Below are 23,707 nucleotides of genomic sequence, written 5' to 3'. Positions count from 1 at the left end.
TTCAACGTTGACCAACAGTTCTCTTGACGTCACTGACGCCAAACTGTAATGGTTTCTGCTGTTTGTTTTGGTTGATCTGCTGCATGGAGGTGGGGAGCCTGTTAAATGGACAACAGCTTGCTTTCCATGTCATAATACCCTCCTGGTGTATCATATTCTATAAGCTGGGATGCAACATCAATGATCAACTCCAACCATTGGAAGGGACTCATGGGATGAATTCTCTGTAATGACATACCCAACCCAGAGAGGTTTTATTATTTCACATTTTACCTGGTTCTCCTTTTGCTCCTTTTGGACCATCTCTGCCATCTCTGCCAGGCATTCCTGGTACTCCATGAGATCCAGGTATCCCAGGAATTCCTGATTTTGTTTCTGAACTAGATACCAATAATCCCAGCAGTACCAATAGCAGCATCGGCGTAATACATCTGGATTCCATGTTGTATTGTCTAAAGTTGGAGGAGACCAAGAAACCTCAAGAGGTGAAAGAACTTTCTGCACAATTATCTAAAATCATAGCATGAAAATCAATTAAATTCAAGTTTAGTTGTCATTTAACTATACAAGATTACCCATGAATATAGCCAAACTAGACAGTGTTACTTTGGGGCCAAGGTACAATACACAGTATCAACCATCATATACCACAAAAAGCACACAGAGCACATACAAGATAGCAAGCACATAAATGTATTAATAAGATACAGCCATGCAATAAATAGTCCAGACTCGAGCCATAGAAATGAATTACAGTTGGCTCTCCTTATCCACGGGTTCCGCATACGTGGATTCGGGAAAACCCGGAAATTGAGCATTGTTCGCCTCGGGTCTCATTCATTCGCTACTTGTGTTGGAAGAAAGAGGAAGGAGTTTAAGGCTAGTAAGGGATGGCTGGCTAGCTATGTAAAGCTCTACAGCTTCAAAAACTTAAAGGTCACGGGAGAATCGGGATCAACTGATGCCGAGGCAGCATCAGCATTCCCAGAAGAGCTACTGTGGTTGCGTCTGTACTGAACATGTACAGACTTTTTTTCTTGTCATTATTCCCTAAACAATACAGTATAACAACTATTTACATAGCATTTACATTGTATTAGATATTATAAGTAATCTAGAGATGATTTAAAGTATACGAGAAGATGTGCGTAGGTTATATGCAAATACTACACCATTTTATATAAGGAACCAATCTCCCGCTGATAAGGAGGGCGGATTGTATGTCACAGTTTTCAAGATACAAAGCTTCTCCATGTCTTTGAAGAATAGATGGAGTCTTCAGCTTTCAGTAGCTATAACACATTATGTATTTTACAAAGAAGATCAATAGACCTGAACTTGATTTGAAATTATAACGATATAACAATTACAGCACGGAAACAGGCCATCTCGGCCCTTCTAGTCCGTGCGGAACGCTTACTCTCACCTAGTCCCACCGACCTGCACTCAGCCCATAACCCTCCAGTACTTTCCTGTCCAAGTTAAATGGTCAAACTCTTGAAGAAATGTCAGTGGTAAAATTTCTCAGTATGTGGCTGGATAATAAGCTGACACGGAAGCACCATATCAGTAAAATAATTGATAAGTATAAAGAGCTTAAAATATCCTCGGGTGTCTATGTGGGTATTCTTGGGGTGCTACAGGAAAATTTTTGTTGACCATTTATATTTGTTTAATAGCTTTGTACTTGGTTATGGCTGGTTTGCTTTTGGATCAGCTTCATCTTCAAATTTAAAATGTTCAGATGTGATACAAGCACAGGCTTTAAGACTTTGTTGTGGTGTAGTACAGTAGTCTCCTGTTACAGTTGTGGAGGCTGAAGTTGAAGTTGAACATACTAAATTAATTTGAGGGGACGGAGAAATGATCACCTTGTTGAAAGAGTGTTGGTAGATTGTTGGGAACAATACAAGAAAAGTTTTTTGATTTGGGTGGCTGGGTTCTTATCACGCTAGGAATGTGGGTTTGTTGGATTATACAATATGTCCCAGTGTAGCTTTCTTGGTGACCCTACCTTGATCTTTTCCAATAACTTTAGTTGATTTTAGATTGCATGACTTAATGAAGTCCAAGGTCCTGATATGCCTGAGAATCTGTTGGTTCATCAGTATGTTAAGGAACATTATTGTGATATGTTAATCATTTTTACTGATAGATCAAAAGATAATTTTACAGGGAATGTTGGTGTGCCTGGTTTTTTTGTGCCCGAAAATCAGGAAACAATAAAGAAAAACCTTACTAGCTGTTTTATCAGTATGTACAGCAGAATTGATTGCCTTCAGTTTGGGCTTAAAGTGGGTGGAGGAAATTTGTCCATGCAGTTGTATTTGTTCAGATTCTTTTTCAGTTTTAACTAGTCTTAAAACAGGGCTTTCTAGCAGTAGGTCAGATTTACTGCTGGAAGCTCTTCAAACTTTATTTCATATTCAAAGTATGGATTTACATGTCTTCTTATTGGTGTCTGCACATAGAGATGTTGAGGGGAATGACCAGGTTGATTGTTCGGCCAAAAAGGCTGTTAAGAGCTCATCTGTAGGTATAGACCTTCCACTTAGCAAATCAGAAGCTAAAGCATTGGTGGGGTTAAGAATTAGGGGATTATGGCAAGATTCATGGGATATGGGCATAAGGTGAGACACACTTAGAGAGACCATAAAACTGCTGGGTTGATGAGAGAAGAGGGTAAAACAAGAAGGGAAGGAATTATTTTGACTTGACTGAGAATTGGGCATACTATGCTTAATTATTCCGTATATCTTGTAAAACATCACTGGGGTGTGTAGGTTTTGTCATCTTTGTTAAACAGTTGAACACATTTTATTACAGTGTAAAGCATATAAGGTTGAAAGAAATCAAATACAGGCTTCACTATGATCTTCAGGGGTTGATAGTTTTTATTTAAAAACTTTAAGTTATGGAAGTGGCTTTAATTTAATTCACAATATTGTCTTTAATTATTTACAATATATAGGGCTTTTTGGGATAATGTAGTTTTCATTTGATAAAGAACTAGTAGGGGTTTTATTTCCCAGTTCTCTACATTCCACTCCAGTCCAGTTGGTGGCAGTAATGCACCTTTAAGTTCAACTGCTAACCACCATTAAAGATCAAAAGAAGAAGAGGAAGAAATGGAGAACAATTCACGAATCTGCCAGACTGCAGAGTTTCTTGCTGGGTGTTTGGCTTCATCTGGTTTCCCTTTGACTGTCTAATTCAAGGCTTATATAACTAATGCCAATTTAGTACAGAGATTCTCCAAGACACCTGAACCCTTGCAGTTCCACAAAGTGTGGACAGAATTTGGGGCAAAGAAACAGACACCACAGTTCCTGAGCATCATGGTGTGTACCATAGATGTGTACACTGGATTCCTTAAGGTTGTTATAGCCAGGAGTGGTGGTGGTAACAAACTCACACTACCTATTAAATGTTCACAATAGCATGCACCTCAAATAACCCCTGACAACCAAGTCCAGCTCCTGGCTTCTACGTATGGCTTAGCTACTAAGCTTGGCAGGACCGTTTCTACTGACAGGAGAAGGGAAAAGATGGGTCACTGGTGCCTTAGAACCAGTCGCTTCAGGCAGATGGGGCTAGTCAGCTATGGTTGGCAACTCACCTAGGAGAAGGAAAACTCTGATCTCAAACCTCTGTTTCCTTGCAGCTACACGCACTCACAGGGAAGGCTTCAGGAGTAAACCCAGAGAGAAAAATCCAAAGCTGTAGTCCCTAAGGCAGACTGGCAACTCCTGTGAAGCTTCTGATGCCAAACTGTATCTGTCATTCTCTGCCATTCCTTTGGGTGTGTGGAGGTGGGGGGATGGGAGCTTGCTCTCTACGTCATGCTGCCCTGCCTTGTGTATCTAGACTACTGTGATGCAACATCCATTGTCAGCCTTGACCAACGGAGGCCTCAACTCAACACTGGGAATGAGGCAGCAGAGTTAGGAGGACATTGCAAGAAATAGGAAATGGTAATGATGGACAGGCTGGTGTGCTTTCATTGGAAAAGAGGTTGAAGGGATTAATTACTGAGATGTATAAAATTCTAAGCAGAGTAAATAGAGCACAAGAGATTCTACAGATGCTGGAAATCCAGAGTAACACACATCAGGTCAGGCAGCATCTGTGGAGAGGAAACACGAGGAAATCTGCAGATGCTGGAAATTCAAACAACAACACACAAAATGCTGGTGGAACACAGCAGGCCAGGCAGCATCTATAGGAAAAAGCTCCGTCGATGTTTCGGGCCGAGACCCTTCGCCAGGACCTGGATAACTTTGGATAAGGCTTTTTTAATATACTCAATACAGGAAAACCACATCCCTGACATATTTAGTTGTTTGCCTGTTTTCCATCTCCCTCTGGTGCTTCCCCCCTCCCCCTTTCTTTCTCCTGAGGCCTCTCATCCCATGATCCTTTCCCTTCTCCAGCTCTGTATCACTTTTGCCAATCACCTTTCCAGCTCTTAGCTTCATCCCACCCCCTCCGGTCTACTCTTATCATTTTGCATTTCCCCCTCCCCCCTCTACTTTCAAATCTCTTACTATATTTCCTTTCGGTTAGTCCTGACGAAGGGTCTCGGCCCGAAACGTCGACATCACTTCTCCCTATAGATGCTGCCTAGCCTGCTGTGTTCTACCAGCATTTTGTGTGTGTTATCTGTGGAGAGGAACATTTTGGGCTGAGACCCTTCATCAAGACTGGAAAGGAAGGGGGAAGATGCCAGAATAAGGAAGTAGTGGGAGGCTAGAATGTGGTAGGTGAAACTAACAGAGGGGGTAGGTATGTAGGTGCATGGGAGGAGGAAGGAATGAAGTGAGAAGCTGGGAAGTGATAGGTGAGAAAGGTAAAGATCTGCAGAAGGAGTCTGATAGGAGATGGAGAGCAGACCATGGAAGAAAAGGAAGGAGGTGATAAGCAGGTGAGGAGAATAGAAGGGGTAAGAGGATAGCCAAAATAGAGAATGGAAAAAGAGCAGAGGGGGGATAAACTAACAGAAGTTAGAGAAATCGATGTTTATGTGGTCACATTGGAAGCTACACAGATGGAATGGAAATATGAGTAATGACCCTCCATCCTGAGACTGGCCTCATAGATAGATAGATAGATACTTTATTCATCCCCATGGGGAAATTCAACTTTTTTTCCAATGTCCCATACACTTGTTGTAGCAAAACTAATTACATACAATACTTAACTCAGTAAAAATATGATATGCATCTAAATCACTATCTCAAAAAGCATTAATAATAGCTTTTAAAAAGTTCTTAAGTCCTGGCGGTTGAATTGTAAAGCCTAATGGCATTGGGGAGTATTGACCTCTTCATCCTGTCTGAGGAGCATTGCATCGATAGTAACCTGTCGCTGAAACTGCTTCTCTGTCTCTGGATGGTGCTATGTAGAGGATGTTCAGAGTTTTCCATAATTGACCGTAGCCTACTCAGCGCCCTTCGCTCAGCTACCGATGTTAAACTCTCCAGTACTTTGCCCACGACAGAGCCCGCCTTCCTTACCAGCTTATTAAGACGTGAGGCGTCCCTCTTCTTAATGCTTCCTCCCCAACACGCCACCACAAAGAAGAGGGCGCTCTCCACAACTGACCTATAGAACATCTTCAGCATCTCACTACAGACATTGAATGACGCCAACCTTCTAAGGAAGTACAGTCGACTCTGTGCCTTCCTGCACAAGGCATCTGTGTTGGCAGTCCAGTCTAGCTTCTCGTCTAACTGTACTCCCAGATACTTGTAGGTCTTAACCTGCTCCACACATTCTCCATTAATGATCACTGGCTCCATATGAGGCCTAGATCTCCTAAAGTCCACCACCATCTCCTTGGTCTTGGTGATATTGAGACGCAGGTAGTTTGAGTTGCACCATATCACAAAGTCCTGTATCAGTTTCCTATACTCCTCCTCCTGTCCATTCCTGACACACCCCACTATGGCTGTGTCATCAGCGAACTTCTGCACATGGCAGGACTCCGAGTTATATTGGAAGTCTGATGTGTACAGGGTGAACAGGACCGGAGAGAGTACGGTTCCCTGCGGCGCTCCTGTGCTGCTGACCACCGTGTCAGACCTCCAGTCTCCCAACCGCACATACTGAGGTCTATCTGTCAAGTAGTCCACTATCCAATCATTGTGTTAGTGGAGAAGGCCATGCATTGACATGTCAGAATGGGAATGGGATTGGAATTATAATGGTTGGCCACCATGAAATTCTGCAAGTTGCAGATGGACTGAAGGTGGTCAACAAAGCAGTCTGCCAATCTATGTCAGGTCTCACAAATGTAGAGGAGGCCACACTGGGAGCACTGAATGCAGACGATAACTCAGACAGGCTTGCAAATGAAGTGTTGCCTCACCTGGAAGGACTGTTTGGGGCCCTGAATGGTAGCGAGGGAGAAGGTGAATGGGTAGTTGTAGAACTTATTCTGCTCGCAGGCAGGAGGAACTGCCAGGAGGGAGTTCAGTAGAAAGGAAAAAATGGAAAAGGGAATCACAGAGCGAGTGATCCCTACAGAGAATGGGAGGGGGGGAAGTAAAGATGTTTAATGATAGGGTCGCGCCAAAGTAAACTTACTTCCCAAAGCAGTTTAAATCTAAGGAACACAGGTTTAAGGAAATCAGCAGAAAGAACAGCAGGAAAATGGTATCATTTTTTTCAAAAGGGTAGCAAAAACAAGCTAGGAAACTACAGGCCAGTGAATCTGACATCAGTGGTGGTTCAATTGCTGGAAAGATTCTATGAGTTAGGATCGACCAAAGTTAGAGAGACGGTCTGATTTAGGACAATCTGCACCACATTGTAAGGAAAGCCATGTCTGAAAAAAGATCTCCTGGAGGTAACCAAAAGAGTAGATGAGGGTAGAGCTGTTGGTGTTGTCTATATGGACTTCTGCAAGGCTGTTGACAAGGTCCTGCCCAGCAGGTTAATCCAGAAGCATAGATTGCATGGGATCCAAGGAAGAAATGGATTGGATTCGTAACTGGCTCAGTGGGTGATGGTTGAAGGTTGTTTCTCAGACTGGAGGCCTGTGTCTAAGTCATGTGCCACAGGGGATCATAATTGATAGAAACAAGTTGGATGGGAATGTACAAGGCATGCTAGTATGCAGATGATACAAAAATACAGTTGATGGTATTGTAGATAGTGTAGAAGGCTATAATAAATTACAAGGGGATCTTAGCCAGCTGGGTATGTAGGTTGTGATTAGCAAATAACTTGTAGGAGATTTAGGGGTGATCTGATAGAGGTTCATGAAGAGCATTGGATGAAAAGACGCCATCTATTTTCCGGGGAGTGGGTGCCAAAAACTAGAGGGCATGGGTTTAAAATCAGAGGCACGAGATTTAAAAGGCACATTGGGCAGTTTCTTCACTCAAGGATGATGCATATTTGAGAATGAACTGCCAGAAATATCATTGAGATCAGCACATTCAAAAGCCCTCTAGAGAAATATAAGGGTAGGGAGAATTGGGCAGATGGAGCAGCTCAGTTGACATGGACAAGTTGGGCCAAATGGCATTTCCATGCTGATTCACTGGGGGAAGTTAACACGATAACATCTGAAGAAACAACAAATGAGACTGTGACTGGAAAGACTGTTGAGAGATGATGATAGGGGAGAATGTGAGGGGCAGGCAGTGAAGAGAATGATGTAGAATGATGGAACTAGCCTGTGTTCAGTGCCCCTATGCATCTCTGTGTACCAGACAGCTATGACAGTACACTGGTGGCTCACGGTAAGGACTACAGCGTGAGGGTGATATGATGGTGAAGTCAGAAATAGTGCAATACATGTGGCTAAGGAGATGGTGCAGGAAGAGAGGCTTCATTGTACTTTCTTCCAGGGATCTGTGCAAATGGAATGGTTTGCACTGGAATTTGAAGGGGATTAATATCCTTGAGAATGCTGCTTCAAGTGGTTTAAACTACACTTACTGGGAAATGGGAACAAGAGTACCAGGGCAGCTAGTGGAGTGGTTGTGGAGAAGGTACTGTAAATGTTAAGCTTACAGGAACCAAAAGGTTGAGCATGGAGGGGCTAATATTTTGTGTGTGTCTGTTTCACTCTAAGGAGTATTGTAGGTAAGGCAGTTGAGCTTAGGGCATGGATCAGCACATCATTGTAAATATTGGAGAGAACTGGTTGCAGGAGGGGCAGGACTGGCAGCTCTGTCTCTTGGCGTACTGTTTTAGGCATGATAGAGAGGAAGTATTAAAGGGGAAGGGTTGGCATTACTTGTCAAGAAAAACATCAGCAGTGCTCAGACAGGACAGACTGGAGGATTCATCAACTGAGTTTGGAACTAAGGAATAAGAAAGGGAGATGGCAGACATTTGCAAGAGAAATAAGGTTATAGAACCATAGAACACTACAACACAGAAACAGGCCTTTTGGCCCTCCTTGGCTGTGCTGAACCATTTTTCTGCCTAGTCCCACTGACCTGCACCTGGACCATATCCCTCCATACAACTCTCATCCATGTACCTGTCCTAGTTTTCTTAAATGTTAAAAGTGAGCCTGCATTTACCACGTCATCTGGCAGCTCATTCCACACTCCCACCACTCTCTGCATGAAGAAGCCCCCCCAATGTTCCCTTTAAACTTTTCCCCCTTCACCCTTAACCCATGTCCTCTGGCTTTTTTCTCTCCTAGCCTCAGTGGAAAAAGACTGCTTGTATTCACTCTATCTATATCCATCATAATTTTATACACCTCTATCAAGTTTCCCCTCATTCTTCTACGCTCCAGAGAATAAAATCCTAACCTATTCAACCTTCCTCTGTAACTCAGTTTCTCAAGTCCCAACAACATCCTTGTAAACCTTCTCTGCACTCTTTCAACCTTAGTAATATCCTTCCTGTAATTCAGTGATCAAAACTGCACACAATACTCCAAATTCAGCCTCACCAATGCCTTATATGACTTCATCATAATGTTCCAACTCTTATTGGAATGATAGATGATTTTAACTTTCTAAGTATAGACTGGGACTCTCATACTGTGAAAGGGCTGGATGGGATGTATATTGCCAAATATTGGAGCACCACATCCCAGTCAGACAGCACTAGTGAACCACATCAGACAGCACTGGTTCACCGCATCACACTCAGACAGCGCTGGTGCACCGCATCACACTCAGACAGCGCTGGTGCACCGCATCACACTCATTCTGTGTTGGTGCACCACATCACACTGAGCACTGGTGAACCACATCACACTCAGACAGCACTGGTGAACCACATCACACTCAGACAGCACTGGTGCAACACATCACACTCAGTCAGTGTAGGTGCACCACGTCACACTCAGCACTGGTGCACCACATCCCAGTCAGAGAGCACTTGTGCACCACATCACACTCAGTCAGCACTGGTGCACACCACTAGGTCAGCAATGGTGCACCAGATCACAATCAGACTGCACTGGTGCATCACATCACAGTCAGCAGTGGTGCACCACATCACACTCAGACAGCACTGGTGCACCACATCACACTCAGACAGCACTAATGCACCACATCACACTCAGTCAGCACTGGTGCACCACATCATACTCAGTCAGCACTGGTGCACACCACTAGGTCAGCAATGGTGCACCAGATCACAATCAGACTGCACTGGTGCACCACATCACAATCAGACTGCACTGGTGCACCACATCACACTCAGCACTAGTGCATCACATCACACTCAGACAGCACTGGTGCACCACATCACACTCAGACTGCACTGGTGCACCACATCACACTCAGACAGCGCTAGTGCATCACATCACACTCAGTCAGCGCTGGTGCACCACATCACACTCAGACAGCGCTGGTGAACCACATCACACTCAGACAGTGCTGGTGCACCACATCACACTCAGACTGCACTGGTGCACCACATCACAGTCAGACAGCGCTGGTGCACCACATTACAGTCAGACAGCGCTGGTGCACCACATCACACTCAGACAGCACTGGTGCACCACATCACACTCAGTCAGCACTGGTGCACCACATCATACTCAGTCAGCACTGGTGCACACCACTAGGTCAGCAATGGTGCACCAGATCACAATCAGACTGCACTGGTGCACCACATCACAATCAGACTGCACTGGTGCACCACATCACACTCAGCACTAGTGCATCACATCACACTCAGACAGCACTGGTGCACCACATCACACTCAGACTGCACTGGTGCACCACATCACACTCAGTCAGCACTAGTGCATCACATCACACTCAGTCAGCACTGGTGCACCACATCATACTCAGTCAGCACTGGTGCACACCACTAGGTCAGCAATGGTGCACCAGATCACAATCAGACTGCACTGGTGCACCACATCACAATCAGACTGCACTGGTGCACCACATCACACTCAGTCAGCACTAGTGCATCACATCACACTCAGACAGCACTGGTGCACCACATCACACTCAGACTGCACTGGTGCACCACATCACACTCAGACAGCGCTAGTGCATCACATCACACTCAGTCAGCGCTGGTGCACCACATCACACTCAGACAGCACTGGTGCACCACATCACACTCAGACAGCGCTGGTGAACCACATCACACTCAGACAGTGCTGGTGCACCACATCACACTCAGACTGCACTGGTGCACCACATCACAGTCAGACAGCACTGGTGCACCACATCACACTCGGACAGCACTGGTGCACCACATCACACTCGGACAGCGCTGGTGCACCACATCACACTCAGTCAGCGCTGGTGCACCACATCACACTCAGACAGCACTGGTGCACCACATCACACTCAGACAGCACTGGTGCACCACATCACACTCGGACAGCACTGGTGCACCACATCACACTCGGACTGCACTGGTGCACCACATCACACTCGGACTGCACTGGTGCACCACATCACAGTCAGACAGCACTGGTGCACCACATCACACTCGGACAGCACTGGTGCACCACATCACACTCGGACAGCGCTGGTGCACCACATCACACTCAGTCAGCGCTGGTGCACCACATCACACTCAGACAGCACTGGTGCACCACATCACACTCAGTCAGCGCTGGTGCACCACATCACACTCGGACAGCACTGGTGCACCACATCACACTCGGACAGCGCTGGTGCACCACATCACACTCAGACAGCACTGGTGCACCACATCACACTCGGACAGCGCTGGTGCACCACATCACACTCAGTCAGCGCTGGTGCACCACATCACACTCAGACAGCACTGGTGCACCACATCACAGTCAGTTAGCCCTAGTACACCATTTTCATCTCTCTTATTCCTCTGTCACCAATTATTGTGTCTCCCCTTGTGAATTGTGCTTTTTGGAGTCTTCCATGAGGACTTCTTAGTCCCTCTGTACTTCTGATGTTTGAATTTTCTCCCCATTTAGATAATAATCAACACTATTGTTCTTTTTACCAAAATGCATTGTCATACATTTCTCAGCACTGTACTCCATCAGCCACTTTTTTGCACATTATTCCAATTTGTCTATGTCCTACTGCAATTACAGTGCTTTCTCAGCACTACTTACCCCTCTTTGTATAATCCACAAACTTCGCAACAAAGTCATCAATTCCACTATCTGAAGCACTGACAAGCGGTATGAAAAATAGTGGTCTGAATTCTGACACCTGAGGAATGTCACTAGTCACCAGCAGCCAACCAAATAAAGCTGGCCACTTGCTGGCTCCTGCCTGTCAGCCATTCCTCTATCCATGCCAATATCTTTCCTGTCGTGCCATAGAATTTTATCTTATTCAGCAGCCTCATGTGAGGCACCTTATCAAATACCTTCTGAAAATCCAAGAAAATGAGATCCATTGCCTTTCCTTTGTCCATCCTGCTTGCTGCTTCCTCAAAGAATTGTAATGATTTGTCAGGCAAGATTTTCCTTCACAGAAACTATGCTGACTTTGACTTATTTTATCATTAGACTCCATGTACCCTGAAATTTCATCCTTAATAATGGACTCCAATACTTTCCCAGCCACTGAGTCTATGTTAACTGGCCTGTAATTTCCTCTTTTGGCTTCTTCCCTTAAAAAGAGGAGTGACATTTGCAATCTTCCAGTCCCCTGGGACCATGCCAAAATCAAGTGATTCTTGGATTCCAATGCATCCATTATCTCTTCAGCAACCTCTCTCTGGACTCTGGAATGTAGTCCATCTGGTCCAGGTGACTTGTCCACTTTAAGACCTTATAGTTTGTGTTGCACTTCTTATATAACAGCATTGGCACTCACTTCTGCTCCCTGACACTTGGGCCTCTGGCACACTGCTAGTGACTTCCATATTAAAGACTGAAGCAAAGTATTTATTTTCATCTTCCATTTCTTTGCCCCCCATTATTACCTCACCAGGATCATTTTCCAGTGTCCAATATTAACTCTCATCTCCCTTTTATTCTTTATATAACTGAAAAACTTCTCATATCCTGCTTTGTATCATCATCTAGTTTGCCCTCATATTTCATCTTTTCCCTTGTAGCTTTTTTAGTTGCCTTTCATTGGAATTTAAAAGCTTCCCAATCATCCAACTACCCACTCACTTTTGCTATGTTATGTGCCCTTTACTTGGTTTTAATGCAGTCCTTAACATCCCTTATCAGTCATGGTTGCCAACCCCTGCCACTTGAGAACAACTTCCTCTGTGGGACACATCTATCCTGCATCTTGTGAACTATTCCCAGAAACTTCAGCCAGCTCTGCTCTGCCGTTATCCCTGCCAGTATCCCCCTCTAATCCACCTGGGCAAGCTCCTCTCTCATGCCTCTGTACTTCCCTTTATTCCATTGTTATATTGATACAATGTGAGTTATGCTTCTCCCTCTCAAACTGCAGTATGCATTCAATCATATTATGATCGCTGCCTCCTAAGGGTTCCTTTACATTAAGCTGACTAATAAAATCTGGGTTATTATACAATACCCAATCTAAGAAAGCCTTTTCCCAAGTAGGCTCATGCTATAAAAAGCCATCTCATAGGCATTCAACATATTCCTTCTCTTGCAGTCCGACAGCAACCTGATTTACCCAATCCCCCTGTATGTATATTGAAATCCCCCATTAGATTTGTGACATTACCTTTATTACATGCCCTTTGCAATCTCAACCCCATATCTTGGCTGCTATTTATATGATTCCCATAAAACTTTTTTTTAACCCTTGCAGTTTCTTAACTCCACCCAGAAAGATTCAACATTCTCTGAACCTATGTTACTTCTTTCTAAACATTTTATTCTGTCTCTTATTACTAACAGAGCTACACCATCACCTATACCTTCCTGCCTGTCCTTTGCTGTTAAACTCTCAACTATGACCTTCTTTCAGTCATGACTCTGTGATGCCCACAACGTCATACCGACTAATCTCTAATTGCGCCACGAGTTCATCCACCTTATTCTGAATGCGACACACATTTAAATACAGCAGCTTCAGTCCTGAATCCTTTGCCCTTATGAATTTTGCCTCTGTGGTACAACTGAACTCTTTGCTCTGTCTGCAGTTGAACCCAATCATTGGCTTGTCCTTCCTTACATTCATGTTACATTCTGTATTATCTATTTGCAAATCGGTTGGCTCATCCTGAATAGCAGGTATAGGTAGTAAAATAGAAACAAGGTGTTTGAGGAGTATAAGAAATGCAAGAGAAAACTTAAGAGGGAGATCAGGAGAGAATAAAATAAAGACTTTACGTTGTTCTGGCAGACAGGTGAAGGAGAATGCCAACAGATTCTACAGATATATTCAGAGCAAAAAGATAACGAGTGACAAAATTGATCCACTTGAAGATCATTGTGGTCATCTATGCATAAAGCTGAAAGAGATGGAGGAGATCTTAAATGGAATTTTTATATCTGTATTTACTTGGAAAAAGGACAAAGGGACGGATGCAAAAACTAGTGGAGTCATGGACTGTATCTGGATTACAGAGGAGGAGGTGTTTAATTTGCAGTTTAGTGGCAAATTAAGGTGGGTACGTCCCCAAAACAGACCCCTGTGGAACACCACTAGTTAGAAGCAGCCCACCAGAAAAGACTCCCTTTATTCCCATTTTGTGCCACCTGCCAATCAGCCACTGCTTTACACATGCTAGGTTCTCTCCTGTAATACCATGTATTCATAGCTTGTTAAACAGCATCGTGTGGCACCTTGTCAAAGGCCTTCTGAAAATCCAAGAAAGCAACATTAACTGATTCTCCTTTGTCTATCCTGCTTGTTATTTTTTCAAAGAAATCCAACATATGTCAGGCAAGATTTTCCCTTGAGGAAACCATGCTGACTACAGCCTATTTTATCATGTTTCTCTTCATCCTTAATAATTGACTTCAATGTTTTCCCAAACACTGAGGTCAGACTAACTAGCTTAGAGTTTCACTTCTTCTGCCTCTGTCTCTTCTTAAAGACTGGAGTTACATTTGCAATTTTCAAGTCTTTCAAAACCATTCCAGAATCTTGTGATTCTTGAAAGATCATCGGGCAAAATTGCAGTTAGTGAGATGTTGAAGGGTAACATGGGGGCGAAATCCAAAAGCATGATACATAAGGATTGAAGTTGTTATAGGTGAATGAATTCAACTATAATGCATGCAGTATACAGAATAAGATAATGATCTTTTAGCGAAATTAGAGATTGCTAGATATGTTGTGGGCATCACTGAGTCATGGCTGAATGAAGATCAATTGGAGTGCAACATCAGAGAATACATACTGCATTGAAAGTGCAGTAGATTGACAAGTAAACTGCATCAGCAAGTTTGTGATGACACCAAGATTGGGGGTATAGTGGTCAGCAAGGAAGACTATCAAAGCTTGCAGCAGGATCCAGACCAGATGGAAAAATGGTCTGAAAAATGACAGATGGAATTTAATGCAGAGAAGTGTGAGATGTTGCACTTTGGGAGGACCAACCAGGATAGGGCCCCTGAGTACTGCAGAACAGGGTATCTGGGAATCGTTCAATTGTTTTAAGATCATATGACATATGAACAGAATTAGGACATTCAGCCCATGGAGTTTGCTCCACCATACCATCATGGCTGATCCCAGATCCCACTCAACCCCATACACCTGCCTTCTCACCATCCTTTGATGCTCTGACCGATCAGGAAATTATCAACTTGCACCTTAAATATACCCATAGGCGACCTCCACCACAGTCTGTGGCACACTATTCCATAGATTCACTGCTCTCTGGCCAACAAAATTCCTCCTTGCCTCTGTTATAAAGGGTTACCCTTCAATTCTGAGGCTGTGCCCTCTAGCTCTGGATACCCTCACCATAGGAAACATCCTCTCCACATTTTCCCTATCTAGTCCTTTCAACATTCGGTATGTTTCAATGAGATTACCCTGCATTCTTCTAAATTCCAGTGAGTACACCACCAAAGCTGCCAAACACTCCTCATATGTTAACCCTTTCATTCCTGGGATCATCCTTGTGAACCTCCTCTGGACTCTCCCCAACTACAACACATCCTTTCTGAGATATAGGGCCCAACTCTGTGTGGCCTGACTAGTGTCTTATAAAGCCTCAGCATTATTTCCTTGTTTTTATATTCTATTCCCCTTGAAATAAATGCCAACATTGTATTTGCCTTCTTTACCACAGACTCAACCTGTAAATTAACCTTCTGAGAGTCTTACACGAGGACTCCCTCTGCACCTCTGATGTTTGAACCTTCTCCCTGTTTAGATAATAGTTCCCTTCACCAAAATGCATTATCATACATTTCCCAACACTGTATTCCATCTGCCACTTTTTTGCCCATTCTTACAATTTGTCTAAGTCTTCTTCAATTGCATTGCTTCCTCAACATTACCTACCCCTCTACCTATCTTCATATCATCTGCAAATTTTGCCACAAAGCCATCAATTCCATTATCCAAATTATTGACAAACAATGTGAAAAGTATTGGTCCCAAAACTGACCCCGAGGAACATTTCTAGTCACTGACAGCCAACCATACAGAGCCCTTATTCCCACTCGCTGTCTCCTGCCTGTCAGCCATTCCTGTATCCATGCCAATATATTTCCTGTAACGCCATAGGACTTTATCTTGTTTAGCAGCCTCATGTGCGGCACCTTATCAAATGCTTTCTGAAAATCCAAGTAAATGACAACCATTGCTTCTCCTTTGTCCATCCTGCTTGTTAACTCCCTCAAAGAACTCCAACAGATTTGTCAGGCAAGATTACCCTTTACAGAAACTATGCTGACTGACTTATTTTATTATTAGTTTCCAAGTCTCTCAGAACCTCATCCTTAATAATAGACTCCAACACTTTCCCAACCACTGAGGTTAGGCCTATAATTTCCTTTATTTTTCCTTCCTCCCTTCTTAAAGAGTGCAGTGACATTTGCAATCTTCCAGTCTTCCAGACTATGCCAGAATCAAGTGAGTCTTGAAAGATCATGACCAATGCATCCATTATCTCTTCAGCAACTTCTCTCAGGACTCTGGGATGTAGTCCATCTCATTCAGATGATTTATCTACCATAAAACCTTTCAGTTTGCCTTGCACTTTTTCCTTTGCAATAGCACACACTCCTGCACCCTAACACTCATGGACCTCTGGCACACTGCTACTGTTTTCCATAGTGAAGACTCATGAAAAGTACCCATTAAGTTCATCTGCCATTTCTTTGTCCTCCATTGCTACCTCACCAGCTTCATTTTCCAGTGGTCCAATATCAATTCTTACCTCCCTTTTACTCTATATAACTGAAAAAAATTAGTATCCTGCTTTATATTGTTGGCTAGTTTGCCCTCATATTTCATCTTTTCCCTTCTTATATATTTTTGTTAGATTTTAAAAGCTTCCCAATCACCCAACTTCCCACTCACCTTTGCTACCTTATATGCCCTTTCCTTAGGGACTGGTTTTATGCAGTCCTTAAGTTCCCTTGTCAGTCACGGTTGCTTACCCCTGCCACTTGAGAACAACTTCTTCTGTGGGTCATATATATCCTGCGCCTTGTGAATGAACTATTTCCAGAGACTTAAGCCAGTTCTGTTCTGCCTTCATCCCCACCAGTATCCTCCTCCAATCCACCTGGGCAAGCTCCTCTCTCATGCCTCTGTAATGCCCTTTATTCCATTGTGAAACTGACACATGTGACTTATACTTCTCCCTTTCAAATTGCAGAATAAATTCAATCATATTATGATCACTGTCTCCTAAGTGTTTCTTTATAATAAGCTCCCTAACAAGATCTGGGTTATAATACCACAGCAGGTCTAAGATAGCCTTTCACCTAGTAGGCTCAAGCTCAAGCACAAGCTGCTCTAAAAAGCTATGTTGTAGGCATTCAACAAATTCCTTCTTTTGTGATGTGCTGTGTCGTACGATGAAGGTGACATGATTTTTCTATGATCTTGACCGTTCTATGAAAATTTTTCTTGAAATTGGTTTGCCATTGCCATCTACTGGGAAATGTCATCACAAGGTGGATGACCCAAACCTTTAGCAATACTCTTCTGAGATTGCCTGCTTGGCATCAGTGGTCACGTAACTAGGATTTGTGATATACTCCAGCTGCTCATATGACAATCTGCCACCTACTCCCATGGCTTCACTTGACCCTGATCAGGGAGCTAAGCAGGTTCTGCGTCTTGTCCAAGGATAGCCTGCAGGCTAGAGGAGGAAAGGAACAATTTATGTCTCCTTTGGTAGAGACGTATCTCCAATCCTCCACCTTAATCTGGGAATATAGATCCCTGATTCTTCAGGTAGATAGGGTCACACAAAATCAACATATTGAGCACAGGAGTTGGATGTCATGTTGAAATTGTATCAGATATTGCTGAGGCCTAATTTGGAGCTTTGTATGCAGATCTGGTCACCCACCTACAGGAAAGATAGCAGAGAAAATTTACAAAGATGTTGCCAGGACTTAGGGACCTAAGTTGTAAGAAAAGATTGAATAGGTTAGGGCTTTATTCCCTTAAACTAAGACGAGTGAAGCATGGAGGAATATCTGGTGAAACTTTTGAAATGCCTGTTTCACTGCCGCTGCTACAGTGCGATCGGAAAGTCTCCGGGAGGAAGGCCCCGAATCCTTGGCTTTGCCTGTTGCTTGGCAGCCGGGGACGGGGTCAAATCACTCAGCAGAGATGGTGCTCTGCGTCGGAAGGCTGGTCAGAGGCTTGAAGTTTTCGGACAGACTCAGAGTTGGCTGTGGTTGAGTGCTTCCAGGGGGCTATATCAGCAAGGTTGCGGTGCTGGAGGGTTCATGGCAGAAAGAGTTTTTCTTCCTTCTACCGTCTGCATGAGATGATGGGCTGTCGGGACTTTGAGACTTTTTTTTACCGTGCCATGGTCTGCTCTTTATCAGATTACGGTATTGCTTTGCACTGTTGGAACTATATGTTAAATTATGTGATTTTTGTCAGTCTCTTATCAATTATGGTATTGTCTGCACTGTTGCAACTAAATGTTAACTATAACTATGTGGTCCTGACGAAGGGTCTTGGCCCGAAACGTCAACAGCGCTTCTCCCTATAGATGCTGCCTGGCCTGCTGTGTTCCACCAGCATTTTGTGTGTGTTGTTGTTATGTGATTTTGTGTAGGTTTTTGGTTTGTTGGGTGGTAGTGCTGGTCTCTTGACTTGGTGTGTCTGGGTAGTCTTGTTTTGTCTGATGGGTTTGGAGTTCCTTTCCGGGGAACATGCTAAGATGGTAGCATGATATTGATATGCAGCAGCCTCTCCGGACTCTGGATTGGGGATTACCAAACATTATGTGGTTTTTCTTGTGTGGTCTGTTTTGTCGTGTGCTTTTTTTGTGATATCATTCTGGAGAATGTTGTCTCATTTTTTAACTGCATTGCATTTGTGGTTTCTAAATGACAAAAAACTGAATCTGAATCTGAGTGAAGGAAGATTTGATAGAAGTATTCAAAGTTATGAGGGTATAGGTAGGGTAAATACTTTTTCCACTTTTTCTACTGATCTTGAGTGAGACTTCAATGAGAGGTCATGAGTTAAGGATGAAAGGTGGAATTTGAAATGTTTAAGTGGAACTTGAGGGGGATCCTCTTCACTCAGAGAGTGGTGAGAGCATAGAACAAGATGCCAGTGCAAATATGGATGCAAATTTACCTTCGAAATTTTCATATGTACATATGAAAATGTGAAAATATAAATATATGAAAATATGAAAATGGAGGGGTATAGAGGGCTTTGGTCTAGTTGTAGGTTGATGGGACTAGGCAGATTAATGGTCTAGCATAGACTAGGTGGACTGAAGGGCCTCTTTCTATGCTATAGTATTCTATGACTCTACGGGTAGATAGACAGGGTAGATAGGGCTGGCTTTGTATGAGAAAAGAAATCAAATCATAAGAAAGAGGTGACATAGGATTGGAAGATGTAGAACCCTTTTGGATAGAGTTTAAGAAACGACTGCAAAAAGATCCTGCTGAGAGTTATATACAGGACTCTGAACAGTAGCCAAGATGTGAGGTACCAAGTACAACAGGAGTTGGAAAAGGCATGTAAAAAGAGCTGAGGGAAAGGTGGAGGTTTGGTCAAGTAAATCTGTTGATGGTGATGAGGAACATTAATATGCAGGTAGATTGGGAAAGTCAGACTAGTGCTGAATTCCAAAAGAAGGTACGAGGGGTGATTGATAAGTTCATGACCTAAGGTAGAAGGAGTCAATTTTAGAAAACTTAGCACATCTACTTTTCAACATAGTCCCCTCCTATATTTACACTGTTAGTCCAGTGGTCGTGGAGCATACAGATCTTGGACCTCCAGAAAGTGTCTGCAAATGGGTGATTGATAAGTTTGTGGCCTACAGTAGAAGGAGATCCGTTATACAGCTCTCATTACATGCAGATGCAGTTCAACACTTATGAGTGATTATGCAGAAAGTTTGAAGTTAATAACATCTCCTTCTACCTTAGGCCATGAACTTATCAATCACCCCAATGCATTATTAACTTCAAACTTTCTGCATATCAATGATATCAGGGGTTATCAATCACCCCTGCTGTGGACACTTTCTGGAGGTCCAAGACAATTAGGTAAAGGAATTCTTTGGAGGCAGTGATTATAATCATCATCATCAGTGATCACTCGTAGTCGAGTATGATTCTTCTGACTGAAGGCACCAATCCACAGTCCTATGGCAAGTGTAGATCATTGAATTGGTGGTGGATGTAACTGGTTGGGCCTTTCCCACTCTCTCCTTATGTTGAAGCTGCTTTTTCTTAGAGGCACGGTGGCGGTATTCTTTAAGCTTTGCCGTCCCCTTTAAGCTTTTGCATCTGTATTTACTAAGGAAACTGGAATGGAGTCTATGGAAACAAGGCAAACAAGTAGGGAGGTCATGGAACTTATACAGATTAAAGAGGAGGAGGTGCTTGCTGTCTTGAGGCAATCAGAGTAGATAAATCCCCAGGACCTGACAGGGTATTCCCTCGGACCTTGAGGGAGACTAATGTTGAAATTGCGGGGGCTCTGGCAGAAATATTTAAAATGTCGATATCCATGGGTCAGGTGCCGGAGGATTGGAGGATAGCTCATGTAGTTCTGTTGTTTAAAAAAGGCTCAAAAAGTAAGCCGGGAAATTATAGGCCGGTAAGTTTGACATCGGTAGTAGGTAAATTATTGGAAGGAATACTAAGAGATAGGATCTACAAGTACTTGGATAGACAGTCAGCATGGCTTTGTTTAGAAATAGTCTGCATGGTTTTGTGCATGGTAGGTCATGTTTAACCAACCTATTAGAGTTTTTCGAGGAATTTACCAGAAAAGTGGATGAAGGGAGGGCAGTGGATGTTGTATACATAGACTTCAGTAAGGCCTTTGACAAGGTCCCACATGAGAGGTTAGTTAGGAAGATTCAGTTGCTAGGTATACATGGAGAGGTAGTAAATTGGATTAGACATTGGCTCAATGGAAGAAGCCAGAGAGCAGTAGTGGAGGATTGCTTCTCTGAGTGGAGGCATGTGATTAGTGGTGTGCCTCAGGGATCATTTGAGAAACTGAGTTACAGAAGAAGGTTGAATAGGTTAGGACTTTATTCCCTGGAGCGTAGAAGAACGAGGGGTGATTTGATAGAGGTGTATAAAATTATGATGGGTATAGATAGAGTGAATGCAAGCAGGCTTTTTCCACTGAAGCCAAGGGAGAAAAAAACCAGAGGTCATGGGTTAAGGGTGAAGGGGGAAAGTTTAAAGGGAACATTGGGGGGGGGGGCCTTCTTCACACAGAGAGTGGTGGGAGTGTGGAATGAGCTGCCAGATGAAGTGGTGAATGCAGGCTCACTTTTGACATTTAAGAAAAACCTGGACAGGTATATGGATGAGAGGGGTTTGGAGGGATATGGTCCAGGTGCAGGTCAGTGGGACTAGGCAAAAAAATGGTTCGGCACAGCCAAGAAGGGCCAAAAGGCCTGTTTCTGTGCTGTAATGTTCTATGGTTCTAATCTTTCAAGAATCATTACATTCTGGAATGGTTCAGGAGAACTGGAAAATTGCAAATGTCATTCCAATCTTTAAGAAGAGAGGGAAGCAAAATAAAGGAAATTATAGGCCAGTCAGTCTGACTTTAGTTGTAAAGGTGTTGGAGTCCATTATTAAGGATGAGATTTCAGGATTCTTGGAGGACGTGATAAAGTTTCCTCAAGGGGAAATCATTACAATTCTTTGAGGAAATAAGAGGCAGGATAGACAAAGGAGTCTCAGTGGATGTTTACTTGGATTTTCAGCAGATCTTTGATAATGTTCCTCACATAAGGCTAATGATCATAAGAGCTCATTGTATTATAGTAAAGATACTAGCATGGTTAGAAGACTGGCAAGAGTGGGAATAAATGGGGAGTCCTGCCGAAGGGTCTTGGCCTGAAACGTCAACTGTACTCTTTTCTATAGATGCTGCCTGGCCTGCTGAGTTCCTCCAGCATTTTGTGTGTGTTGCTTGGATTTCCAGTATCTGCAGATTTTCTCTTGTTTATAAAGGGGGCCCTTTCTGGCTGACTCCTGGTGACTAATGGTGTCCCGCAGGGGTCAGCTTTGGGACTGCTTCTTTTCACATTATATGCCAATGAATTTGATGCTGGAATTGATGGCATCATGGCCAGGTTTATGGATGATACAGTATCGGTGGTGCGGCAGATAGTGTTGAGGAATTAGAGAGTCTGCAGAAAGACCTAGAAAGATTGGAGAATGGGCAAAGAACTGGCTGAGGGAATATAGTGTAGGGAAATGGATGATCATGTACTTAGGTAGTAGGAATAAAGGCACAGACTCTTTTCTAAATGGGGAGAAAATTCAGAAATCACTTGTGCAAAGAGACTTGGGAGTCCTTGTGCAGGATATCCTAAGGATTAACTTGCAGGTGAGCAGGTGGCAAGGAAGGCAAGTGAAATGTTAGCAGTCATTTTGAGGGGGCTCGAATATAAAAGCAAGGATGTAATGTTGAAAATTTTAAGGCACTGATCAGACCCTGCTTGGAGAATTGTAAGCTGTTTTAGACCCCTTATATAAGAAAATATGTACTGGCTTTGGAGAATGTATGGAGTATGTTCACAAAAATTATTCTGGGAATGAAAGGGTTATCTTATGAGGAGTTGGGTGTATTTGCTGGAATTTAAAAGAATGGGGAGGATTACATTGAAACCTATTGAATATTGGGAGGCCTGGATAGAGTAGCTATGAAGAGGATGTTTCATATAACAAGGAAGTATAGGACCACAAGGCACAGCCTCAAAATAGAGGGATTTCCTCTTTTAGAAAAGATTAAATTCTTTGGCTAGATGGAGGTGAATCTGTGGTATTCATTGCCACAGATGGTTATGGATACCAAGTCTTTGGGTAAATTTAAAGCGGACAATGATAGATTCTTGATTAGATCTCATAACTCTTCTCAGTCTATTTGTAGTATCCATTACCTAAAGGTAACATCACATTCTAGTGCTAAATTGAGTAATATCGATGGATGAATTTGGTTCAGTTACCTCTACATTTAAATAATCAATAATCTCTGTGACATTTTTCTCATATTTAACATCAAGTTTCACACCAGCATCTCAAGCAAACCCTTCATAGAATTATTAGTTTTGAAGGGGTTGTTTTTACAAATCTCATATCATGAATCATTTCAATATATCTAGTTAATAAAGTACGAATATTTGAATCGATATATTCTTTGCAAAGTGTCAAAGCTTTGAATTCTTACCTTATTTTCACTTGAAAAATTAGAGAGAAATGCGAAGCAGCAGACTTTAATGTAGCCCAGTGGTTTTGCACAGTTCAGACTTTTTTGATGGCAGTGAAGGAGAGAGGGGGAGAGGGCAGATGGGAGGGAGAGTGGGAGCTGGAAGATTAGTGTACAATGGCTCACAGTGAATCATCTGTCTGAACAAGAGGGCCAACTTTCACTTCTTGTTTTATTCCTGGCACTGAAGTTGTTTGTGAAATATTTATTGTCTAATGTTCAGATAAAAAAAAACATTTGGAGTTCAAGCCAATGGTGCTAAGCCAACCTCTTCACTTTACTGTGCTTTCTGTGGATAACACTGAAATGAAACATGCAAACAAAAGATTAATTAAGAAAAAACAGAGGCTTGTGATTTTAATTAACAGCATTAGATGTTACCAAAATATTTACTGAGTTTGTTGGAGTGCTCAGAAGTAATTTTTTTTGAACATTTGGATCTCATGGATATTATGGGT

The 23,707-nt window shown here is 43.0% G+C and overlaps 1 protein-coding gene across 2 annotated transcripts in view; it reads right to left on the bottom strand.

Moving 5' to 3' along the window:
* The window catches only part of LOC140718198 (complement C1q subcomponent subunit C-like), a 30,005-nt gene extending 6,627 nt beyond the window's left edge, over positions 1-23,378 (bottom strand). Inside the window, exons 1-2 of one of the 2 annotated variants that reach the window (XM_073031644.1) lie at positions 23,211-23,378; positions 274-510 (exon numbers count right to left, since the gene is read on the bottom strand). In XM_073031644.1, the coding sequence (XP_072887745.1) occupies positions 274-442 (169 nt within the window). In that variant the 5' untranslated portion in view covers positions 443-510; positions 23,211-23,378. The remainder of the gene's footprint in view (positions 1-273; positions 511-23,210) is intronic. The other variant, XM_073031643.1, reaches the window with a different exon arrangement.
* Between the last annotated feature and the right edge of the window lie 329 nt (positions 23,379-23,707).

This window comes from Hemitrygon akajei, chromosome 29, assembly GCF_048418815.1.
Source record: "Hemitrygon akajei chromosome 29, sHemAka1.3, whole genome shotgun sequence".
Lineage (NCBI taxonomy): Eukaryota > Metazoa > Chordata > Chondrichthyes > Myliobatiformes > Dasyatidae > Hemitrygon > Hemitrygon akajei.
Note: the sequence above shows the minus strand (reverse complement) of the source record. Positions and strands in the feature narration are given on the sequence as shown.